Below are 20440 nucleotides of genomic sequence, written 5' to 3' on the forward strand. Positions count from 1 at the left end.
ACGGAGTGGCAAGGAACGGCTGAGGCCCTGGCCTATGTTCATGGCTAGTGGTTCAGCTTCACATGAGGATGGAAGCACTCAGCCTCTCGCTAGAAAACTGAAAAGACTCAAGCTGGCAAAAGCACCGCAAAGAACTGTGCGTTCTTTGAAATCCCAAATCCACAAGGAGAGTCCAATTGTGTCGTTTGCGATGCCTGACCTTCCCAACACTGGACGTGAAGAGCATGCGCCTTCCACTATTTGCATGCCCCCTGCAAGTGCTGGAAGGAGCACCCGCAGTCCAGTTCCTGATAGTCAGATTGAAGATGTCAGTGTTGAAGTACACCAGGATGAGGAGGATATGGGTGTTGCTGGCGCTGGGGAGGAAATTGACCAGGAGGATTCTGATGGTGAGGTGGTTTGTTTAAGTCAGGCACCCGGGGAGACACCTGTTGTCCGTGGGAGGAATATGGCCGTTGACATGCCAGGTGAAAATACCAAAAAAATCAGCTCTTCGGTGTGGAGGTATTTCACCAGAAATGCGGACAACAGGTGTCAAGCCGTGTGTTCCCTTTGTCAAGCTGTAATAAGTAGGGGTAAGGACGTTAACCACCTCGGAACATCCTCCCTTATACGTCACCTGCAGCGCATTCATAATAAGTCAGTGACAAGTTCAAAAACTTTGGGTGACAGCGGAAGCAGTCCACTGACCAGTAAATCCCTTCCTCTTGTAACCAAGCTCACGCAAACCACCCCACCAACTCCCTCAGTGTCAATTTCCTCCTTCCCCAGGAATGCCAATAGTCCTGCAGGCCATGTCACTGGCAAGTCTGACGAGTCCTCTCCTGCCTGGGATTCCTCCGATGCATCCTTGCGTGTAACGCCTACTGCTGCTGGCGCTGCTGTTGTTGCCGCTGGGAGTCGATGGTCATCCCAGAGGGGAAGTCGTAAGCCCACTTGTACTACTTCCAGTAAGCAATTGACTGTTCAACAGTCCTTTGCGAGGAAGATGAAATATCACAGCAGTCATCCTACTGCAAAGCGGATAACTGAGTCCTTGACAACTATGTTGGTGTTAGACGTGCGTCCGGTATCCGCCGTTAGTTCACAGGGAACTAGACAATTTATTGAGGCAGTGTGCCCCCGTTACCAAATACCATCTAGGTTCCACTTCTCTAGGCAGGCGATACCGAGAATGTACACGGACGTCAGAAAAAGACTCACCAGTGTCCTAAAAAATGCAGTTGTACCCAATGTCCACTTAACCACGGACATGTGGACAAGTGGAGCAGGGCAGGGTCAGGACTATATGACTGTGACAGCCCACTGGGTAGATGTATGGACTCCCGCCGCAAGAACAGCAGCGGCGGCACCAGTAGCAGCATCTCGCAAACGCCAACTCTTTCCTAGGCAGGCTACGCTTTGTATCACCGCTTTCCAGAATACGCACACAGCTGAAAACCTCTTACGGCAACTGAGGAAGATCATCGCGGAATGGCTTACCCCAATTGGACTCTCCTGTGGATTTGTGGCATCGGACAACGCCAGCAATATTGTGTGTGCATTAAATATGGGCAAATTCCAGCACGTCCCATGTTTTGCACATACCTTGAATTTGGTGGTGCAGAATTTTTTAAAAAACGACAGGGGCGTGCAAGAGATGCTGTCGGTGGCCAGAAAAATTGCGGGACACTTTCGGCGTACAGGCACCACGTACAGAAGACTGGAGCACCACCAAAAACTACTGAACCTGCCCTGCCATCATCTGAAGCAAGAAGTGGTAACGAGGTGGAATTCAACCCTCTATATGCTTCAGAGGTTGGAGGAGCAGCAAAAGGCCATTCAAGCCTATACAATTGAGCACGATATAGGAGATGGAATGCACCTGTCTCAAGTGCAGTGGAGAATGATTTCAACGTTGTGCAAGGTTCTGATGCCCTTTGAACTTGCCACACGTGAAGTCAGTTCAGACACTGCCAGCCTGAGTCAGGTCATTCCCCTCATCAGGCTTTTGCAGAAGAAGCTGGAGGCATTGAAGAAGGAGCTAACACGGAGCGATTCCGCTAGGCATGTGGGACTTGTGGATGCAGCCCTTAATTCGCTTAACAAGGATTCACGGGTGGTCAATCTGTTGAAATCAGAGCACTACATTTTGGCCACCGTGCTCGATCCTAGATTTAAAGCCTACCTTGGATCTCTCTTTCCGGCAGACACAGGTCTGCTGGGGTTGAAAGACCTGCTGGTGACAAAATTGTCAAGTCAAGCGGAACGCGACCTGTCAACATCTCCTCCTTCACATTCTCCCGCAACTGGGGGTGCGAGGAAAAGGCTACGAATTCCGAGCCCACCCGCTGGCGGTGATGCAGGGCAGTCTGGAGCGACTGCTGATGCTGACATCTGGTCCGGACTGAAGGACCTGACAACGATTACGGACATGTCGTCTACTGTCACTGCATATGATTCTCTCAACATTGATAGAATGGTGGAGGATTATATGAGTGACCGCATCCAAGTAGGCACGTCACACAGTCCGTACTTATACTGGCAGGAAAAAGAGGCAATTTGGAGGCCCTTGCACAAACTGGCTTTATTCTACCTAAGTTGCCCTCCCACAAGTGTGTACTCCGAAAAAGTGTTTAGTGCCGCCGCTCACCTTGTCAGCAATCGGCGTACGAGGTTACATCCAGAAAATGTGGAGAAGATGATGTTCATTAAAATGAATTATAATCAATTCCTCCGCGGAGACATTGACCAGCAGCAATTGCCTCCACAAAGTACACAGGGAGCTGAGATGGTGGATTCCAGTGGGGACGAATTGATAATCTGTGAGGAGGGGGATGTACACGGTGATATATCGGAGGGTGAAGATGAGGTGGACATCTTGCCTCTGTAGAGCCAGTTTGTGCAAGGAGAGATTTATTGCTTCTTTTTTGGGGGGGGTCCAAACCAACCCGTCATATCAGTCACAGTCGTGTGGCAGACCCTGTCACTGAAATGATGGGTTGGTTAAAGTGTGCATGTCCTGTTTTGTTTATACAACATAAGGGTGGGTGGGAGGGCCCAAGGATAATTCCATCTTGCACCTCTTTTTTCTTTTCTTTTTCTTTGCATCATGTGCTGATTGGGGAGGGTTTTTTGGAAGGGACATCCTGCGTGACACTGCAGTGCCACTCCTAGATGGGCCCGGTGTTTGTGTCGGCCACTAGGGTCGCTAATCTTACTCACACAGCTACCTCATTGCGCCTCTTTTTTTCTTTGCGTCATGTGCTGTTTGGGGAGGGTTTTTTGGAAGGGACATCCTGCGTGACACTGCAGTGCCACTCCTAGATGTGCCCGGTGTTTGTGTCGGCCACTAGGGTCGCTAATCTTACTCACACAGTCAGCTACCTCATTGCGCCTCTTTTTTTCTTTGCGTCATGTGCTGTTTGGGGAGGGTTTTTTGGAAGGGCCATCCTGCGTGACACTGCAGTGCCACTCCTAGATGGGCCCGGTGTTTGTGTCGGCCACTAGGGTCGCTAATCTTACTCACACAGCTACCTCATTGCGCCTCTTTTTTTCTTTGCGTCATGTGCTGTTTGGGGAGGGTTTTTTGGAAGGGACATCCTGCGTGACACTGCAGTGCCACTCCTAGATGGGCCCGGTGTTTGTGTCGGCCACTAGGGTCGCTTATCTTTCTCACACAGCTACCTCATTGCGCCTCTTTTTTTCTTTGCGTCATGTGCTGTTTGGGGAGGGTTTTTTGGAAGGGACATCCTGCGTGACACTGCAGTGCCACTCCTAGATGGGCCCGGTGTTTGTGTCGGCCACTAGGGTCGCTTATCTTTCTCACACAGTCAGCTACCTCATTGCGCCTCTTTTTTTCTTTGCGTCATGTGCTGTTTGGGGAGGGTTTTTTGGAAGGGACATCCTGCGTGACACTGCAGTGCCACTCCTAGATGGGCCCGGTGTTTGTGTCGGCCACTAGGGTCGCTTATCTTTCTCACACAGTCAGCTACCTCATTGCGCCTCTTTTTTTCTTTGCGTCATGTGCTGTTTGGGGAGGGTTTTTTGGAAGGGACATCCTGCGTGACACTGCAGTGCCACTCCTAGATGGGCCCGGTGTTTGTGTCGGCCACTAGGGTCGCTTATCTTTCTCACACAGTCAGCTACCTCATTGCGCCTCTTTTTTTCTTTGCGTCATGTGCTGTTTGGGGAGGGTTTTTTGGAAGGGACATCCTGCGTGACACTGCAGTGCCACTCCTAGATGGGCCCGGTGTTTGTGTCGGCCACTAGGGTCGCTAATCTTACTCACACAGCTACCTCATTGCGCCTCTTTTTTTCTTTGCGTCATGTGCTGTTTGGGGAGGGTTTTTTGGAAGGGACATCCTGCGTGACACTGCAGTGCCACTCCTAGATGGGCCCGGTGTTTGTGTCGGCCACTAGGGTCGCTTATCTTACTCACACAGCGACCTCGGTGCAAATTTTAGGACTAAAAATAATATTGTGAGGTGTGATGTGTTCAGAATAGGCTGAAAATGAGTGTAAATTATGTTTTTTGAGGTTAATAATACTTTGGGATCAAAATTACCCCCAAATTCTATGATTTAAGCTGTTTTTTAGGGTTTTTTGAAAAAAACACCCGAATCCAAAACACACCCGAATCCGACAAAAAAAATTCGGTGAGGTTTTGCCAAAACGCGGTCGAACCCAAAACACGGCCGCGGAACCGAACCCAAAACCAAAACACAAAACCCGAAAAATTTCCGGCGCTCATCTCTAGTATATATATATATATATATATATATATATATATATATATTTATTTATTCAGGAGGTCTCTGTTTCAGACTACTTCGAGAAAAAACAATCCTTTTGTTGTTACAGTTCACAAGAAGCCTGAGTGAAATAACTGCTGTGCAAACATCTCAGAATCTGCTGGGTGATGTATATATGGTGTTTGGATGACCTCTTAGCATTCTTCTTGTTTATTTATCTCTCTAGGAACATAATAAGTAAATGCAAGGACCTGGTATAAGTGGGCACATTAGTTCCTGCGCCCTACATCATTGTCAGACAAGTGATAAAGCACACGTGTTGTATTCTCACCCATGGCACAAACAGCTAAATATCTGAGGGCTTCTCCAATTATCAATGATTTTTTTTTACATTTTTTTAAAATGCTTCACTGAATAAAAGAATTTTGGAGGGAAAAAAATGATTTGTACCAAATAGCAAAAATAAGCTACAAAAAACCCTCTATTGGTTCTATTCACGTACATTCGATGCGATAGGTAGTAGTTTTTGGTAGCCATTCATAGAAACGTACCCGTCCTGCAATAAACGGCCCCTCTGCGATCCTAGCGACTGTGTTTCCAGTAAATGTTCGCACTGCCCATGCGCCTGCTCTGGCAACGCAGCAGACTGATAGGACAGCAGCGACCCAGAGCATATGCCGGGTCACTTACACGGGTTGGGTATGCGTGACCGGCGGTCACCATACCGACACTGGGATCCTGGCATTGAGATGGCCAGCATACGGGCGAGCGCAGGTTCTATTCCCACTGTATGGGTGTCACCCATCGGAATAGTCCCTGCTAGTCGGCGTGGCGACTGTTGGAATTCTAAGGGGACGGTATTGTGCTGCCGATCACATAACTACATCCCCACTTACACATGTGCGGCTCCAGGACAGAGCAGGGGGTGGGGGCAGACAAACACATTGGGGGAAATTCAAATGTTTGAAAAGTCGGTTGGGTGTCTGTTTTTTCCTATCTAATAGACAGGAAAAAACAAACACCCAACTGACTTTTCAAACATTTGAATTCCCCCCATTATGTCATATAGAAACCACCAGTCCACATTTATGCCACAGTGAACCACATGTCGCTATTTGTAAGGGCCCCTAGGTGACTGCCCATGCAGCCCTGTAGTTAAGGGAGCACAATTTACATTCTTATGTAAACTAAAATGCTAAACAAACCCAGATATTGCCTGGTCATGAAGAAAGGTGGTAAACCTACTACTGGTGAGGCAGTTATACCATCTATATAATTCTGAAAGAACAAAACATCGCATCTGCGATACTTCCTGCCACCTATCAGCCACAGTAATGTGATTGCAATTCTCCAGATGCAATAGAAAGATTTCTGGGTTTAGTACCCAGTTCACACGCGTGGGAGGGAGAAATACTCAAAAGAAGCCCTTTGGCTTCTATTGGGTAACAGTCAAAAGAATTCCCATTTGAGTCTACAGGCGCTCATAAAGAAAAGAGAAAGACATACATAGTGTACTCCATCTACAACATAACTTTCAATAAGATAAGTCTATATAATCACTCGTACTGCAAGGATAGGTCTACCATTTTAAAGAGTAGACAACCACACTTTTCATGGGGGCTGGATTGCACCAGTCTGGACTCTTCCTGTCAGGATCTCCTTACGAGTTAGGTCCAACCAAAAAGAGTTCTCTCTTTTTGGTTGGACCTAACTCGTAAGGAGATCCTGACAGGAAGAGTCCAGACTGGTGCAATCCAGCCCCCATGAAAAGTGTAGTTGTCTACTCTTTAAAATGGTAGACCTATCCTTGCGGTACGAGTGATTATATAGACTTATCTTATTGAAAGTTATGTTGTAGATGGAGTACACTATGTATGTCTTTCTCTTTTCTTTATGAGCGCCTGTAGACTCAAATGGGAGTTCTTTTGACTGCATTCATACAGAGTGTTTGGTGACACTTTCCTTTTCCAGTTTGAGACCAGAAGGCAGCCTAGTTTGGCGCACAGTATTTTATTCAAATCTTTCTGTTACGTATTCTATTGGGTAACGCTGCATAAAGATGGCATTACCCACCGGTTCCACGCACTAGAATATATCACACTCCAGAGCTTGGCACATATTAGAAATGCAACCAAAACTCAAAAAATTGCATTTTTTATTTTTATTTTGCCCACGTATTCAGCTTTAGCGTGTCCAGCCCCATAAACATGGTAAATTACCTATAAGATAAAATAACTGAAGATTCTTATAAATGCACACATCAAATGGAAAAAAAAATATTCAGATTTATTTTGTGATGTGAACCCTTACACTGCACATAAACTGTAGGTTATGTGATACACAGTACCATGAATACCGATACTATGGAGTAACTGCTCCATATCATGCTTTCTCCCAGGTCCCAGCAGATGCAGGCACAGACCTCACATCACACAGGGAGGGTAATGTGACTCCTCCTCGCGAGCTCACCACCAGGTGCACACACAGACACACAGACACACGCACTCACACCATAGATATAGATACAGAACGGTGACTGATCAGGGCACATAGGTCTGCGCGACTTTTCAGTCGCACCCTAGTAGTGTAGTGACCACTGACCAGACACGTGTCCCCGCACACCTGCAGCTGCTGCTGCGTGTATTGCACAACGGGCGGCCCCGTCAGCAGCAATTACACACACGGAGAGATGACACGCCTAGGAAAGGGCTGGGCAGGACGGGTGACACCGGGCAGGAGGAGGGGAGCGCCACTTGGGGCGCTGACGTCAGGGAGCGGAGCTTTATAGAGCTGAGAGCGCGACAGCTCAGCGCTGCCTGTTACATTACTAGTGTACCTGGATGGGCACTGCCAGCAGGGAGAGGTCCCACGCTGTTCCTTCTCTTCCCAGCAGCAGCGACCGGATCACTGGCACCTTCCCCAGCCATGGAGCCTGCTCCGGTATAGAATCCTCGTAGCACAGCGGCTCTGTTCTGGTGAGTACACGAAGTAACTTTCCCAGGACAGCTCTGTACAGGACCTATAGTGCCGTCACTGTGCTGAGGTGCCAATTCACTGCACTACTCTCCATTATATTACCTGTCATTGCATTACTCACCATTATATTACTACCTTGTATTACTCTCCCATTATATTACTACAGTGCATTACTCTCCATTATATTACCTTTCATTGCATTACTCTTCATTATATTACTTTTCATTGCATTACTCTGCATTACATTACTGTGTTGCATTACTCTCCAATCCATTACATTGCTGCCTTGCATTACTCTTTATTACAATACTACGCTGCATTACTCTCCATTACATTACTACGCTGCATTACTCCATTACATTACTATGCTGCATTACTCTCAATTGCATTACTCTCTATTACATTTCTACCTTGCATTACTCTACATTATATTACTACCTTGTATTACTCTCCTATTACATTACTAAAGTGCATTACTCTCCATTATATTACTACCTTACATTACTCTCCATTACACTACTACAGTACATTGTATTACTCTTCATAACATTACAACCTTGCATTATTCTCAATTACATTACTCTCCAGTACATTACTACTTTACATTATTCTCCATTACATTACTCTACATTGCATTACTCTCCGTTACATTACTACCTTGCATTACTCTCTATTACATTACTCTACATTGCATTACTCTCCAGTACATTACTACCTTGCATTACTCTCAATTATATTAGTACATTGCATTACTCTCCATTATATTAGTATATTGCATTATTCTCCAGTACATTACTACCTTGCATTACTCTACATTATATTAGTACAGTACATTGCATTCTTACTTATATCACTTAATTTGTACACTACTCTTCATTGCATTACTACATTGCATTACTCTGTGTATTGCTGCCACTGTGCGATCCAGGCTCAGCAGGTATGATAACTGTATATATAATATATATTATTATTATTAGAGACAGCTGCCTACAGCTGCAGCAAAAGGCTGACGGGAGGAAGAATCTGTTGAGGCTGCAATTATTGACCTTGATCTACTTTATAAAGCACAATAAATAGGCATGGCTGTTCTATGATGTGCTGCTAGAGGGTGGTGTATCCATCCGTCCCCAGACAGACAGAGCTGTTATCTCCCTGCATGAGATAATGAGCAGTGCATGAGAATGTGAGGTCTGCAGCCTGGACAGCGGCTCTTCCAGGACTTCTCCCTCATCCTGTCTTCTAACTTTACATCTTACTTTTACCTCTCCATTCATTCTTCATTATCCCACGCATTCTTTATATTCTTTTACTGTGGATTTCCCCCCAGCAGCGCTCACATAGAACACATACCTGTCAGGTCATTTGCTGCTGCTGCAAAACTTTTTTTTTTTCTTGGTAAAGGTGAGTAATGTATGTTGTTTACACTGTGGTAGTAAAACTGATATACTGTAGTGTAGTGAACCTTTGGCCCAGCCAATTAGCTGGAGCATTGCAACCTCATATGTTGTTCCAGGCTTCCACAAATTGAATCTGTGCCCGGCACACCCACGTTGCTTTTATTAGTGTATTTTCTAATTACTTTCTTACCACAACTTGGCTACAGAAACCCATTTTACGGTTTCTGCACCACTCACTTGATAGATTACCTTTTATTGCTGTTGTGTTCCAGGACAAGTGTCACCTGATTGGTATATTGTAGTGTATGTGTGTGTGTGTGTGTGTGTGTGTGTATATATATATATATATATATATATATATATATATATATATATATATATATATATATATATATATTTATTATATATTTATTATATATATATATATATATATATATATTTATTATATGTGTATATGTTATTACATGTGTGTTTATATAATGTATATTGTTTGGGTTTTGTTTTTGCCTCGCAGCTTATTTTCTTAACTGTTATGTTTGCATTATTTGTTCTTGTGCTTTCTGATCTAATATAACACTGGTAAGGAACCTGTCAGTGTGGTTTGGATTGTGTTCCCTACAAATCTGCTTTAGATGAAATGGAAAGCTCCAGGCTGGTTTCTGTGCAGGAGAGCTGGAATGTCTGTGACATTCCTGCAGGGTTCCTCTGTTTTTATTGCATTTTGTGTTCTAGGCACAAGAAGGGGGTAACCAGCAAAACATTCTCCTAATGACAGAGATGTTGGCCAATGTGTGCGGAATACATAATCCACAGTGCTGCTTGCACGGATCAGCGTGAGAACTGTTAGATCATGTCAGCGGCTACTTAGCCGCATATGTGTGGAGGGGGATCTTTATCTGACACAGATAGCCGTATTATACTGTACCTTATTTATTTCTGCCTAGGAGAACTAATGATATAATAAGCACCTAACAAAAATAATTTCCATACAGTAAGAAACAATATTTATTTCCTATTCTGTACAATTAGATTGTAAACTCTTTGGGATATGGACCTCTTTCTGCTGTAATCTAATTTAGTTGTGCAGATATGCTGTTATAGTAAGTATAGTGTAGCGTTAAAGACATAACCACGTTTCTTATAATGGTCACATGGTATACTGTATGTAAGTGTGTTATATAGGGTGTGATAAAATTAATACACACACAATTATTAGAATATATACTCTGTAACTATTCATGTAATTAGTAGTGGAAAAAGATAGCTATTTCGGTACCAGGGAGTCTCATTATACTTTTAAAACTTTAAAATACTATGTGGCAGATTTAACAATGAGTGATATTCTTGTTATCACTCGTTACGAATGTTAATGGTGCTTCAGCCAATCAGCTCCTGTCATTTGTTTGAAAAAATGACAGTTAGGAGCTGATTGGCGAGAAGCACCATTTAACATTCGTAACGAGTGATAACAAGAATATCACTTATTGCTAAATCTTTCCTTATGAACTTACGATGGTCTGCCTATTATTGACCTGTTCTAAGTGCTGGTAATATTGCTTCTTTGCGGAGCATCCCATACTTACTGTAGATCCCAGACAAATAACCTTTCTTGTACAGGAAAACAATTCTTTGGTGTTTGAGCTAATAAATTCAATGGTCTTCTTTTGCCAACATTCTTTCCAATTTGTTTGGCTCCTTGCTTGTGTAGAAGCGTGCGTTCATTAGATCTAGAGAAGAGATACTGTAAATGGTTAGGCAAATCTCAAGTTTCTAGGAAGCTCATTATTGGCAGTTAGTGGATTGCTTTACGTAAGTTGGAACAGTTCAGCAAGTAATATTGTAAAGTGTATTCTGCAAACTAGGCACCAGATAAATCACTTGTGGGTTAGTCTGTAATTTGAAAATACTTTCTGTGAAATGTATAACAAGGGTGGAAATGACTGTGTCGAATTTTCCTAAGCAGGTCGGACAAAGCGAGAATCTCTTAGAGGTGATTACACCCTTGTGCGTAATCTCTACTGTTGGATATTAGTTTCAGAAATGTAATATGCTACATGTGTGGCTCTTTGATATCAAAGACCTTTGTTCTCTTTATATTTTTAATCTCCCTTATGCTTTGCATGTTTAATCCTTTCCCATTACAGAACCGTACACGTCCAATGCGGACTAAAAATAAAAATAAACCAAAACTAAAAGCTACTTTTTATCTAGCAAATATCAGGTCGTACTGTAAAATAACTACAGTTGTGTATTGTGGGAAACAGAACAGAAATTGATTTACTTGTCCAATCAATGACTGTACCTTTAGAAGTAGCCTATAATTCTGGGAAATGTAAGACCTTTTTGTCTCGTTTCCCCCTATGGTGCCCTTCGCTCGGGACCCACCATTACTTCAATGTAATTCTATAACCTGCAATTATGTTTAGTGATTACATTGAACAATGGTGGTTTTCTCCGCTTGGTAAGAATTGCTGACATCACTAGCAAGTTAGGTGGCATCACTGTACTATAGATTGAAAGCAGACGAGCCAATAACCAGGTAGATTGTTCCTAATAACCCTGGTCAGTAAACTGACAAGCTGAGCACTAGACATTAGTAATATTCCATATTGTGTGCATTATGCTAATGTCAGCGTGCCAACAGTAGGCCCTACCTGTGCCCCAGAAATAACTGCCGGGATTGCCAATAAGCTAGATGACATCCAATATATTGCCGCCTTACTGCTAAATACATATATAGAAGTATCCAGGTAAGAGGCATACTAAGACCCCCTAGGTTCTAAGCAACATATTGGTTTGGGAAACGTGATTCCCTACACTTGTTAAGAAAAAAAAATCCATTAATATGGGTTAGGGTAATACGGGCCCCTCATTGTTGACTGGGCCTTAGGCTGAAGCCTAGTTTGCCAAATGGATGATTTGGCTATATGTCCAGGGGTATGGCTATATATGTGAGCTGTTATTTGATTGGTTGCAACCATATGTATTGTAGGAACAGAGTAGGGTAAATGACGGTAAGGAGTGGGCAGTTATTTAGCAGTGAGGCACCGCCATAATGTTTTCTCCCTCGATGTTAAGTGTGGCATTTTAGGCTACAAATCAGTCCATAATAGGTGGACCTTATCATTATCATAATTATATAGATATAGATATTTATTTTTTTATTGAAGATTATATAGAGCAGGACCGTTTAATGAGGAGCTGGAGGTCCAGTGGAACTGAAATCCAGTATAGGGGCGTAGGCAATTAGCTCAGTTTTTTTGCCGAGGTGAAAAAACTGCGCTTTTTCACTATTTTTAGGGCGAATGGAGATTCGCCCTATGCAATATTTTCGCCTAGGCGAAAAATGTGACAGGGGCAGAAAACACGTGGATCAGCAAATCCACTTGTTTTCCGTCTAAAATGCGGGCCATTTTTGCAGATTTTGAGGCATTTTTCGCCAATTCCTTTTCACTTAATAAAAGAAGGTGAAAAGGCATTGGCTAAAATGCCTTCAAAACTGCTGAAAACGGCCCTAAGTGAATACATGTAGGGCAAATTCATTAGCTCCAAAATGTAATCGGAACTAATTGCATACGCCCCATAGACTGTTACGTATGTCTTATTTATAGATTCCAGCCCCTGCATATATATCTAAAGAATGTATACATAATGAAAACTGTGATCAGTTCAACTTGGTATAATTAATTTACTGAGTATCATGTTCTATTTATCTCTGCAGCAGTCCTGATTTTTGTTTTTCTGTCCTGAGCTTTGGACCCATAAAGGGGCATGGACTTCTGTAGTACGGACATGGCTACGCTGAATTGTGGGTGTGGTTGGGTGGATAGGAACATGGTCCCAATTGGTATAGTGGAAGTATTACACAGTGCAGAGGTAGGTTCAGTTATGTCACGCACATGCCAAGCAGCAGCACCTTTTGTGCTGATGAGTAGAAAATGGAAAAATGCACAACGTGAGTTATAATGGAGGCATGGCCCAGCCCAGCTCTAAAATGCAGTGTAATGGGAGAACTGGCCAGTATGGTTTTGCATTCCTTCTGCACCTGGGCAAAATGTGCACATAACTTTAAATAAGCCCTAATGTGTTTGTGTAGACTACATACAGCATGAATAACAAGGCTTTCTGCCTTTCTGTTCAGCAATGTAGGATTTACTTTCCAAATTAGATAGTAAGCTCTTTAGGTCAAGGCCTTTCTCTGACAAGCTTACTGTAAGCTTTTATGTAAATTTTGTTCCATAATATGCTGCTGCATAATACTAGTATATTAGTCTTCCACCTCAATACTATGTAATTACATTTGTGCAGTGCAGTGAATCTCTCTCTTTTCACCATACCTTTAACTCCTAACAAGAAAAACCTGATCACCCGTACACTGGCATCCTGTATACTCTTTCCATTTTATCAAAGGTTACCACTGGTGTCTGTGACCGCTATTGATAGCCATGACGGCAATTGTGGCCCTGATTCAGATGCGATTGCAATGCAGATGCAGCAGGGTTCCTTTCCGTGACTGAACTGTGAGGCATCACAGGTGTAGCAGCTGCCAACAAGTGAACAGACGGTCGCCACATGCTTAGTAACTGACCAATCGCAACCATGATGCAGATGCAAGGAACATTGACTCCCTGAGTGCACCCATGGCAATGCAGAATGGTCGCAGGTGCTGCAATGCTGGCGCTATGTTTTATGCATACAAGATCACAGGCAAGTGTTGAGACACACCCCAAAAACGGTTACAACACGCCTGTGTTTTTGCAGACACTCCCCGTTACCTCCTCCAACAAGTCTCTTCCTGTTAATCACTCTGTGACTGATTCCTCATTGCGTGTGGCAACGCATGGGCAGCCTACTGTTAATTGCCTGCTTGCAACACCATTGAAGCAGCGTTTGAATCGGGCCCAGTGCTTGCATCTGTTTAGCGTACAGGCAATTTTAAAACTTTGGGATAAATTTACGAAACCAAAAGAAGCTGCTTCTTGGCAGGTTTGAGCTGGAAATTGACCATTATTAAGTGGGGTGGTTTGCACTTCATATTCGTGACACTTTATGGGGTCTATTCATGAAGCAGTGAAAAGCGTGGTGAAGTGAGCGTGTGCAGAAGTTGCCCATGGCTACCAATCAACTGCTCCGTACAATTGTATAGTATGCAAATTATAAATGTTACTTCAGTGCTGATTGGTTTCCATGGGCAACCTCTCCACTGGATCACTTCTCCACACTTTTTACTGCTTCATGAATAGACCCCTACATTTTTTGCTCAAACCAATTGAGAAGCAGCAGCATGCAAAAGCCCCTGCCTCATAAATGTAATGTACCCCTTTGACTTGTGAAGAACACCACAGTCCCACTGTGACTCCTCATCCAAATGTTCATTCCAGTAGGGCCTGTTTTCCCCTTCCTCTCTCAGTGTGTATTTGATGCTGCTCTTCATTAGGAATGCGGTCAATTTACCTACAATCAAAATCCCAACGGTCAAAATACCGACACCCATTGACCGATGGTCCAAAATCTGACAAGGTCGAAATTCTGACATTTAAAATACAGACGAGGTCAAAATATTGACATTTAAAATGTCGACAGGTCAAAAAGTTGACACAAGTTTTTCATGACTTTTTCATTGAAACCGACTTGTTCATACTTTACCATCCCAGTGGACCTGGAGGGGGGAATATACCGTGCCCGAAGCTTGGTGAGCTCAGCGAGCCATGCGAGGGGAAACAGTACACTTATACGGTGTCCATGTCGACATAGAAAAACCGTGTTGACTTTTTGACCTGTCGACATTTTAAATGTCTGTATTTTGACCTTATTGGTATTTTAAATGTGGTATTTTGACTGTCTGTCAATTGTTGTCGGTATTTTGACCATCTAGATTTTGATATGTAGGTATTTCATACTAAACCCCTCTATTATTACCAGCCTACTTTATGCTCACTGTATTTAAAACTACTTTTATTCACGAGTTTATCAATAAATCCTGTAAATTACAAAATTATTAAAGTTTTTCTTTTTATTCCACACCACGTTATTAGTGGAATAGTAGTCTAGTAACTTTCAGAATGGGAGGGGGATGGGGGGGTGTTTCCTAACTCTTCTGCATGGTGGCGTGAATGCTGATACGTTCTAGCTGCCAGAAAGTGAGGTAATAAAATTGCGCAATATCTTCTTATGAAGAGGCTTGTGTAAGAGGAGTAGTGATGTAAAATTACAATGGATAGAGATTTGGTCTTCAGGCTGACCATACACTGGAAGATGACCGATAGCTAGGACCTGGTGCACTTAGATGTCCAGTATGTCCAGCTTGAGCACTCTCAGATGCCTGCACACCTCTAAGGGGCACATTTACTAAGATGGGAGCTTTTTAGAACTGGTGATGTTGCCCTTAGCAACAAACCAGATTCTATCTATCTTCTTGATGCAGCTAGATAAATGTTTAGTAGAATCTAATTGGTTGCTATGAGCAACATCGCCAGTTCTAAAAAAAAAAAAAAAACCTCCCACCTTTAGTAATTTTACCCTTAAGTGGCACGTGCCAAGTGCAGGCAAATGGGGAAGATATTTCAGCTGTTTGCTTTAAAAAAAAAAAAAAAAAAACAACCTGAGCTGCTTTTAATCCTGCAGAAAGATCCCTGGCAAATCGGCCCTTTGCACAATCAGACCATATTACTTTCCCCCTTTTTCTTTTAAAGAAAACCTAAAATGACAAATGAGTTAATACTGGGTAGGGCGCTGCTGACCCCTTGTGGCACCGCATGTATAAAGCCTGATAATTACAAACTGGTGATCTGATTACCGGCATGTTGGCTCAGCTACTTTGCCTTCACATGGCAGTGCAGTGGTTGGCTAGAATACGCTAGGGTTAAAACACAATACAGTAGGTGTTTTAACCTTAGAAACAGATTCTTTTGGCAGAGGTCACTGTAATTGTAAATTGTAAGTTATTGTTTCCTGCATCTGCACTGTACATTGAATTTTGATGCAGCTGAAAGTTCTACATTTTTCTCGTCTGTAACAGTTTGTCTGACGCTCTGTGTATTGTTAGTTTGATCGAAAAGCAAGTGTTCCGGATGACCTTGATGTCTGTGGCTTGGTAGGTTCTTGCATCATGTTATGCATTGTTGCTGCCTTTTCAGATGTGTTTAAAACTCAGATGTCTCTAATTCCGTTTGCTTTATGTGTTTCTCCACCAGTAGAATCTCATTCTCATTCCAATCCTTTTCCTTTTAAAGTGGAAAAACACTTTGTGTATTTACTATTCCCAGTTCTTAATTGTCATGCAGCGCATAATAATCCATTTCAAGATACAGCAAAGGAGGTGTTTTTTAACTGGCTAATATTTTCTCCAAAACAACAATGATAAATTGCTTTTTTTTTTTTTAAATTGAATTAGGTTAAGAACATTTATTTACAACTTGCAAAACTATTTTATTAAAGTTAAAAAAAAACAGTTTTTATAAACATCTGTTCAAACATCAATGTTCTCCAAGTACCAGCTTGCGGGGGAGGCTTGCTGGGACTTGTGGTTCTGCTACAAAAAACAATATTCTTTTTTTGTCACAAAAGGCTATCAGCCCCCCTTGGATGGGGGGGGGGGGGACAGCCTCGGGCTTCACCCCTGGTCCTTGGGTGGCTGGAGGGGGGTCCCCAGTCCTCCAGGGTACCCCGGCCAGGGGTGACTAGTTGGGGATTTAATGCCACGGCCGCAAGGAGCTATAAAAAAGTGTTCCCCGGCTGTGGCATTATCTCTCTGACTAGTGGAGCCCGGTGCTGGTGGAAAAAATACGGGGGACCCTTACGTCTTTTGTGTCCCGTATTTTTTGCACCAGGACCAGGCGCAGAGCCCGGTGCTGGTTGTTTAAATATGGGGGAACCACAGTCCATTTTTTCCCCCCGTATTTTTACAACCAGGACCGGCTCAAAGAGCCCGAGGCTGGTTATGCTTAGGAGGGGGGACCCCACGCAATTTTTTCAGGATTTATTGAACACTTTTGTGATGTCCATGAAGTCGAATCCAGGCCGCCCACTATTCGTCAATTGGTCCGTTTTTCGACAGGGGAACTGTCGAATCCGTTATTTATTGAATGTCGAATTCGGGTCCCGGCTGGAGGGTTTCGCCTGTCGAATTGTGTCGAATCCAAAAACTGTAGAATTCATGCCGGAATTCGACCGCAATTGAATATACCCCTTAGGCCGACAGTCACTAGGTCGACCACTATTGGTCGACATTGACGGCATGGACAAATGGTCGACACATGAAAATGGTCAACACTGGACAGGTCAACACATGAAAAGGTTGACATGGCTTTAAAAAAATTTTTTTTTTACTTTTTCATATTTTACCATCCACGTGGACTACGAATGGAAATAGTAACCTGTGCCAAGTGCAGCTGTACACTACTTGTGGTTCCTGGTCATGTTACGGAAAAAATGACACCAAAATCAGTTCAAAAATCCATGTTGACCTTTTCATGTGTCGACCTGTTCCATGTCTACCATTTTCAAGTGTCGACTATTTGTCCATGTCGACCATGTCAGTGTCGGCCAATAGTTGTCGACCTAATGACTGTCGACCTTAACATTGTTGACCATTCATACTAGAACCCTGTTTTCTTGATTTGATTTAATATAATCCCACAGTGAATGGCTCAATCTATCAATATTCCAAACCACCAAAACTTAAAAAAGTTATTGAATTGAACGTGATTGAAGTATGTACAATTACAGCCTAACACCCCTACAAGTGTACAAGTGTTATATACACGGTCGAGTCACATTATTATGACCACCAGCTAATAGTCAGAGTAACCGCTTTGGAGCCACATACGCAGCAGGGTTCGCTGAACTGTCATTTTAGACACGTCTGGGAGCCCCCAGGTTCATTTTGACGGTGAGCTGCTCCACTGTAGCGCGGGAGTCGGCCCTAACGCACCTTCATAGCCAACATTCACCTCTCACATCAGTGGTACTCCAGTTTCCATGCCTGTTATTTGCAATGGTGCCATTTGTCCCGTCACCGTAGACCTTCACCACAACAGCACGCAAACAGTTCACAGAAATACCGACTCTTGGTCTGAAATTCGATAATCATCCCTTGTACAACTCTGATAAATCGCCCTTTTTACCCATGATGACAGCAACAAGTGATATGTGTGCAGACAGCCTTATATACCCACCAAACCAGCGCATGACGTACTTCATGGGCTATGTGCTGCCGACGTCAAATGTAGGGGGTGGCTATAATAATGTGACTTGACCGTGTAGTTGTCTTGCACTAGTTGTTGGTTTTTTTTTTTTTTTTTTTTTTTTTTTTGGTATCATGATATAACCTTCCTGATTCACACCATACTCTGCTTTAATGTCATAGCTATAGATACAGCTGTGCAGATTTTAAGTGAGCAATTAACCGCAAAACAGGTGTAGCCTAGTGAAACAGATCTTATCAAGTCGCAAACTGACAGTTTACCGAACACGATAAAAGACCAAATTATAAAAGGAAGTCTACAGTATATACCTCCTCCGTACTCCATCCTGCCTCTCTGCTATATCGATTGCATGACATTAGTATTTAGCAAAAGCATTCTGACATATGACCACTTCTGACTGAATGGCATGTACTATTAAACTAAAATTTAGAGTTTTTGTTTGTTTTCTCTTTTACAATCTGTGACGCTTACTTAAGTTTACATAAAGTTTAGCTGCTCTGCTCTAGGTATAAATTGTTAATTAGTTGTAGACAAACCTTTGTGAAGTAAATTAAGACTCTTGTGATGGTTTTATATGAATGCACTACAGTGTTTTCGCTTGCAAATTACAAATATTCACAAATGCAGATATAAATCAATTGACATGATTATATTTTTTATTTTCAGGGCATCTATGTAAGGAATACTGACACGGCGAAGCAGGATCACCTTATTCATGCTTGAATAGACCTACGGAGCACTGTCCTGCCGACGGACTCCAAGCTCCAGATGTTTGTCATGGCCTCCATACTACTTGGTGCGTCTCTTCTTTTCATTCAGCCTCAACTGGTGCCTTCTCGACCAACCTCCTTTGAAAAGATCTATACCACCCCCCCTCCGGTTCATGAACTTAAGAGCATTCTTCATCCAAATGGTACTCACCAGCACCTACCACACTTGATTATCATTGGCGTACGTAAAGGTGGAACCAGGGCTCTGTTGGAAATGCTTAGCCTCCATTCAGAAATCTCTGCGGCGGAGAGTGAAATCCATTTCTTTGACTGGGAAGATCAGTATGGAAAAGGTCTACAGTGGTATGCAAGCCAGATGCCGTTCTCCTACCCACACCAGCTCACCGTGGAGAAAACACCAGCGTATTTTACTTCACGTGGTGTTCCAGAGCGAGTTCACAGTATGAACAGCACTATCAGGCTATTGCTAATCCTAAGAGACCCTATTGAGAGAGTTTTATCGGATTACACCCAAGTGTATTATAATCACAAACAGAAAAATAAGACTTATCCAGCCGTGGAAGAATTGCTTTTAAGAAACGGAGAACTTAATACGGACTACAAGGCGATAAACAAGAGCTTGTATTACAACTATATGGTTAACTGGTTGAAGTATTTCCCACCTCAAAATATTCATATTGTTGATGGAGATTATTTAATTAAGGAGCCCTTCCCGGAAATGCAGAAGGTTGAGCGGTTTCTGAATCTTTCACCTCAAATAAATGCGTCAAACTTTTACTTCAATAAGACAAAAGGTTTTTACTGTTTACGGGACAGTGGGCGGGAACGCTGCTTACATGAATCCAAAGGAAGGCCCCACCCGCACATAAGTTCTTACCTGCTGGGCAAACTGCGCACGTATTTCTATGAGCCCAATAAAAAGTTCTTTGAGCTTGTTGGAAGGACATTTGATTGGCTGTGAAAGGATTGAATCGTAAAATGTGACTCCAGGAATGTTACAGAAGTGTCTACTACAAAAGAAGGATATTTAAGCTATAAATTATTTGTAAATCAGATATTCTGTACAGCACTAAATATTAGCTAGTTATATTTTTATACTACTGAAACGTGTAAGAAAAAACTTTTTGTATGATTTTGATGGTTAATAAAAAAAAAAAGAATTGGAATAAAGTAGGATATATATTATATATTTTATTTTGTTTTGATAGGGGTATTCAAAATATAACAGTTACTACAAAAATTGTTTAATACTTTTTGCCATAATACGTTAGAGTTTGAAAGGCACAACATACCTATAGCTGGTAAAATTCCTGTATATTAATCCTAAAACATTGCTGGTTTAAATAGGGGCAGACTGTAGTTCCTCTGAAATTTCTTACAGCGGAACGGATCACGCA

The 20440-nt window shown here is 42.7% G+C and overlaps 1 protein-coding gene across 1 annotated transcript; it reads left to right on the forward strand.

The window, feature by feature from the left end:
* The first annotated feature begins 7284 nt into the window (after nucleotides 1–7284).
* On the forward strand, nucleotides 7285–20213 carry HS3ST1 (heparan sulfate-glucosamine 3-sulfotransferase 1). The gene is made up of 2 exons (XM_063922999.1): nucleotides 7285–7708; nucleotides 18979–20213. Exon 2 carries the CDS (start codon nucleotides 19081–19083, stop codon nucleotides 20002–20004), a length of 924 nt encoding a protein of 307 aa, XP_063779069.1. The 5' UTR covers nucleotides 7285–7708; nucleotides 18979–19080; the 3' UTR covers nucleotides 20005–20213.
* The last annotated feature ends 227 nt before the right edge of the window (nucleotides 20214–20440 follow it).

The sequence above is a fragment of the Pseudophryne corroboree genome, chromosome 1 (assembly GCF_028390025.1).
Source record: "Pseudophryne corroboree isolate aPseCor3 chromosome 1, aPseCor3.hap2, whole genome shotgun sequence".
NCBI lineage: Eukaryota > Metazoa > Chordata > Amphibia > Anura > Myobatrachidae > Pseudophryne > Pseudophryne corroboree.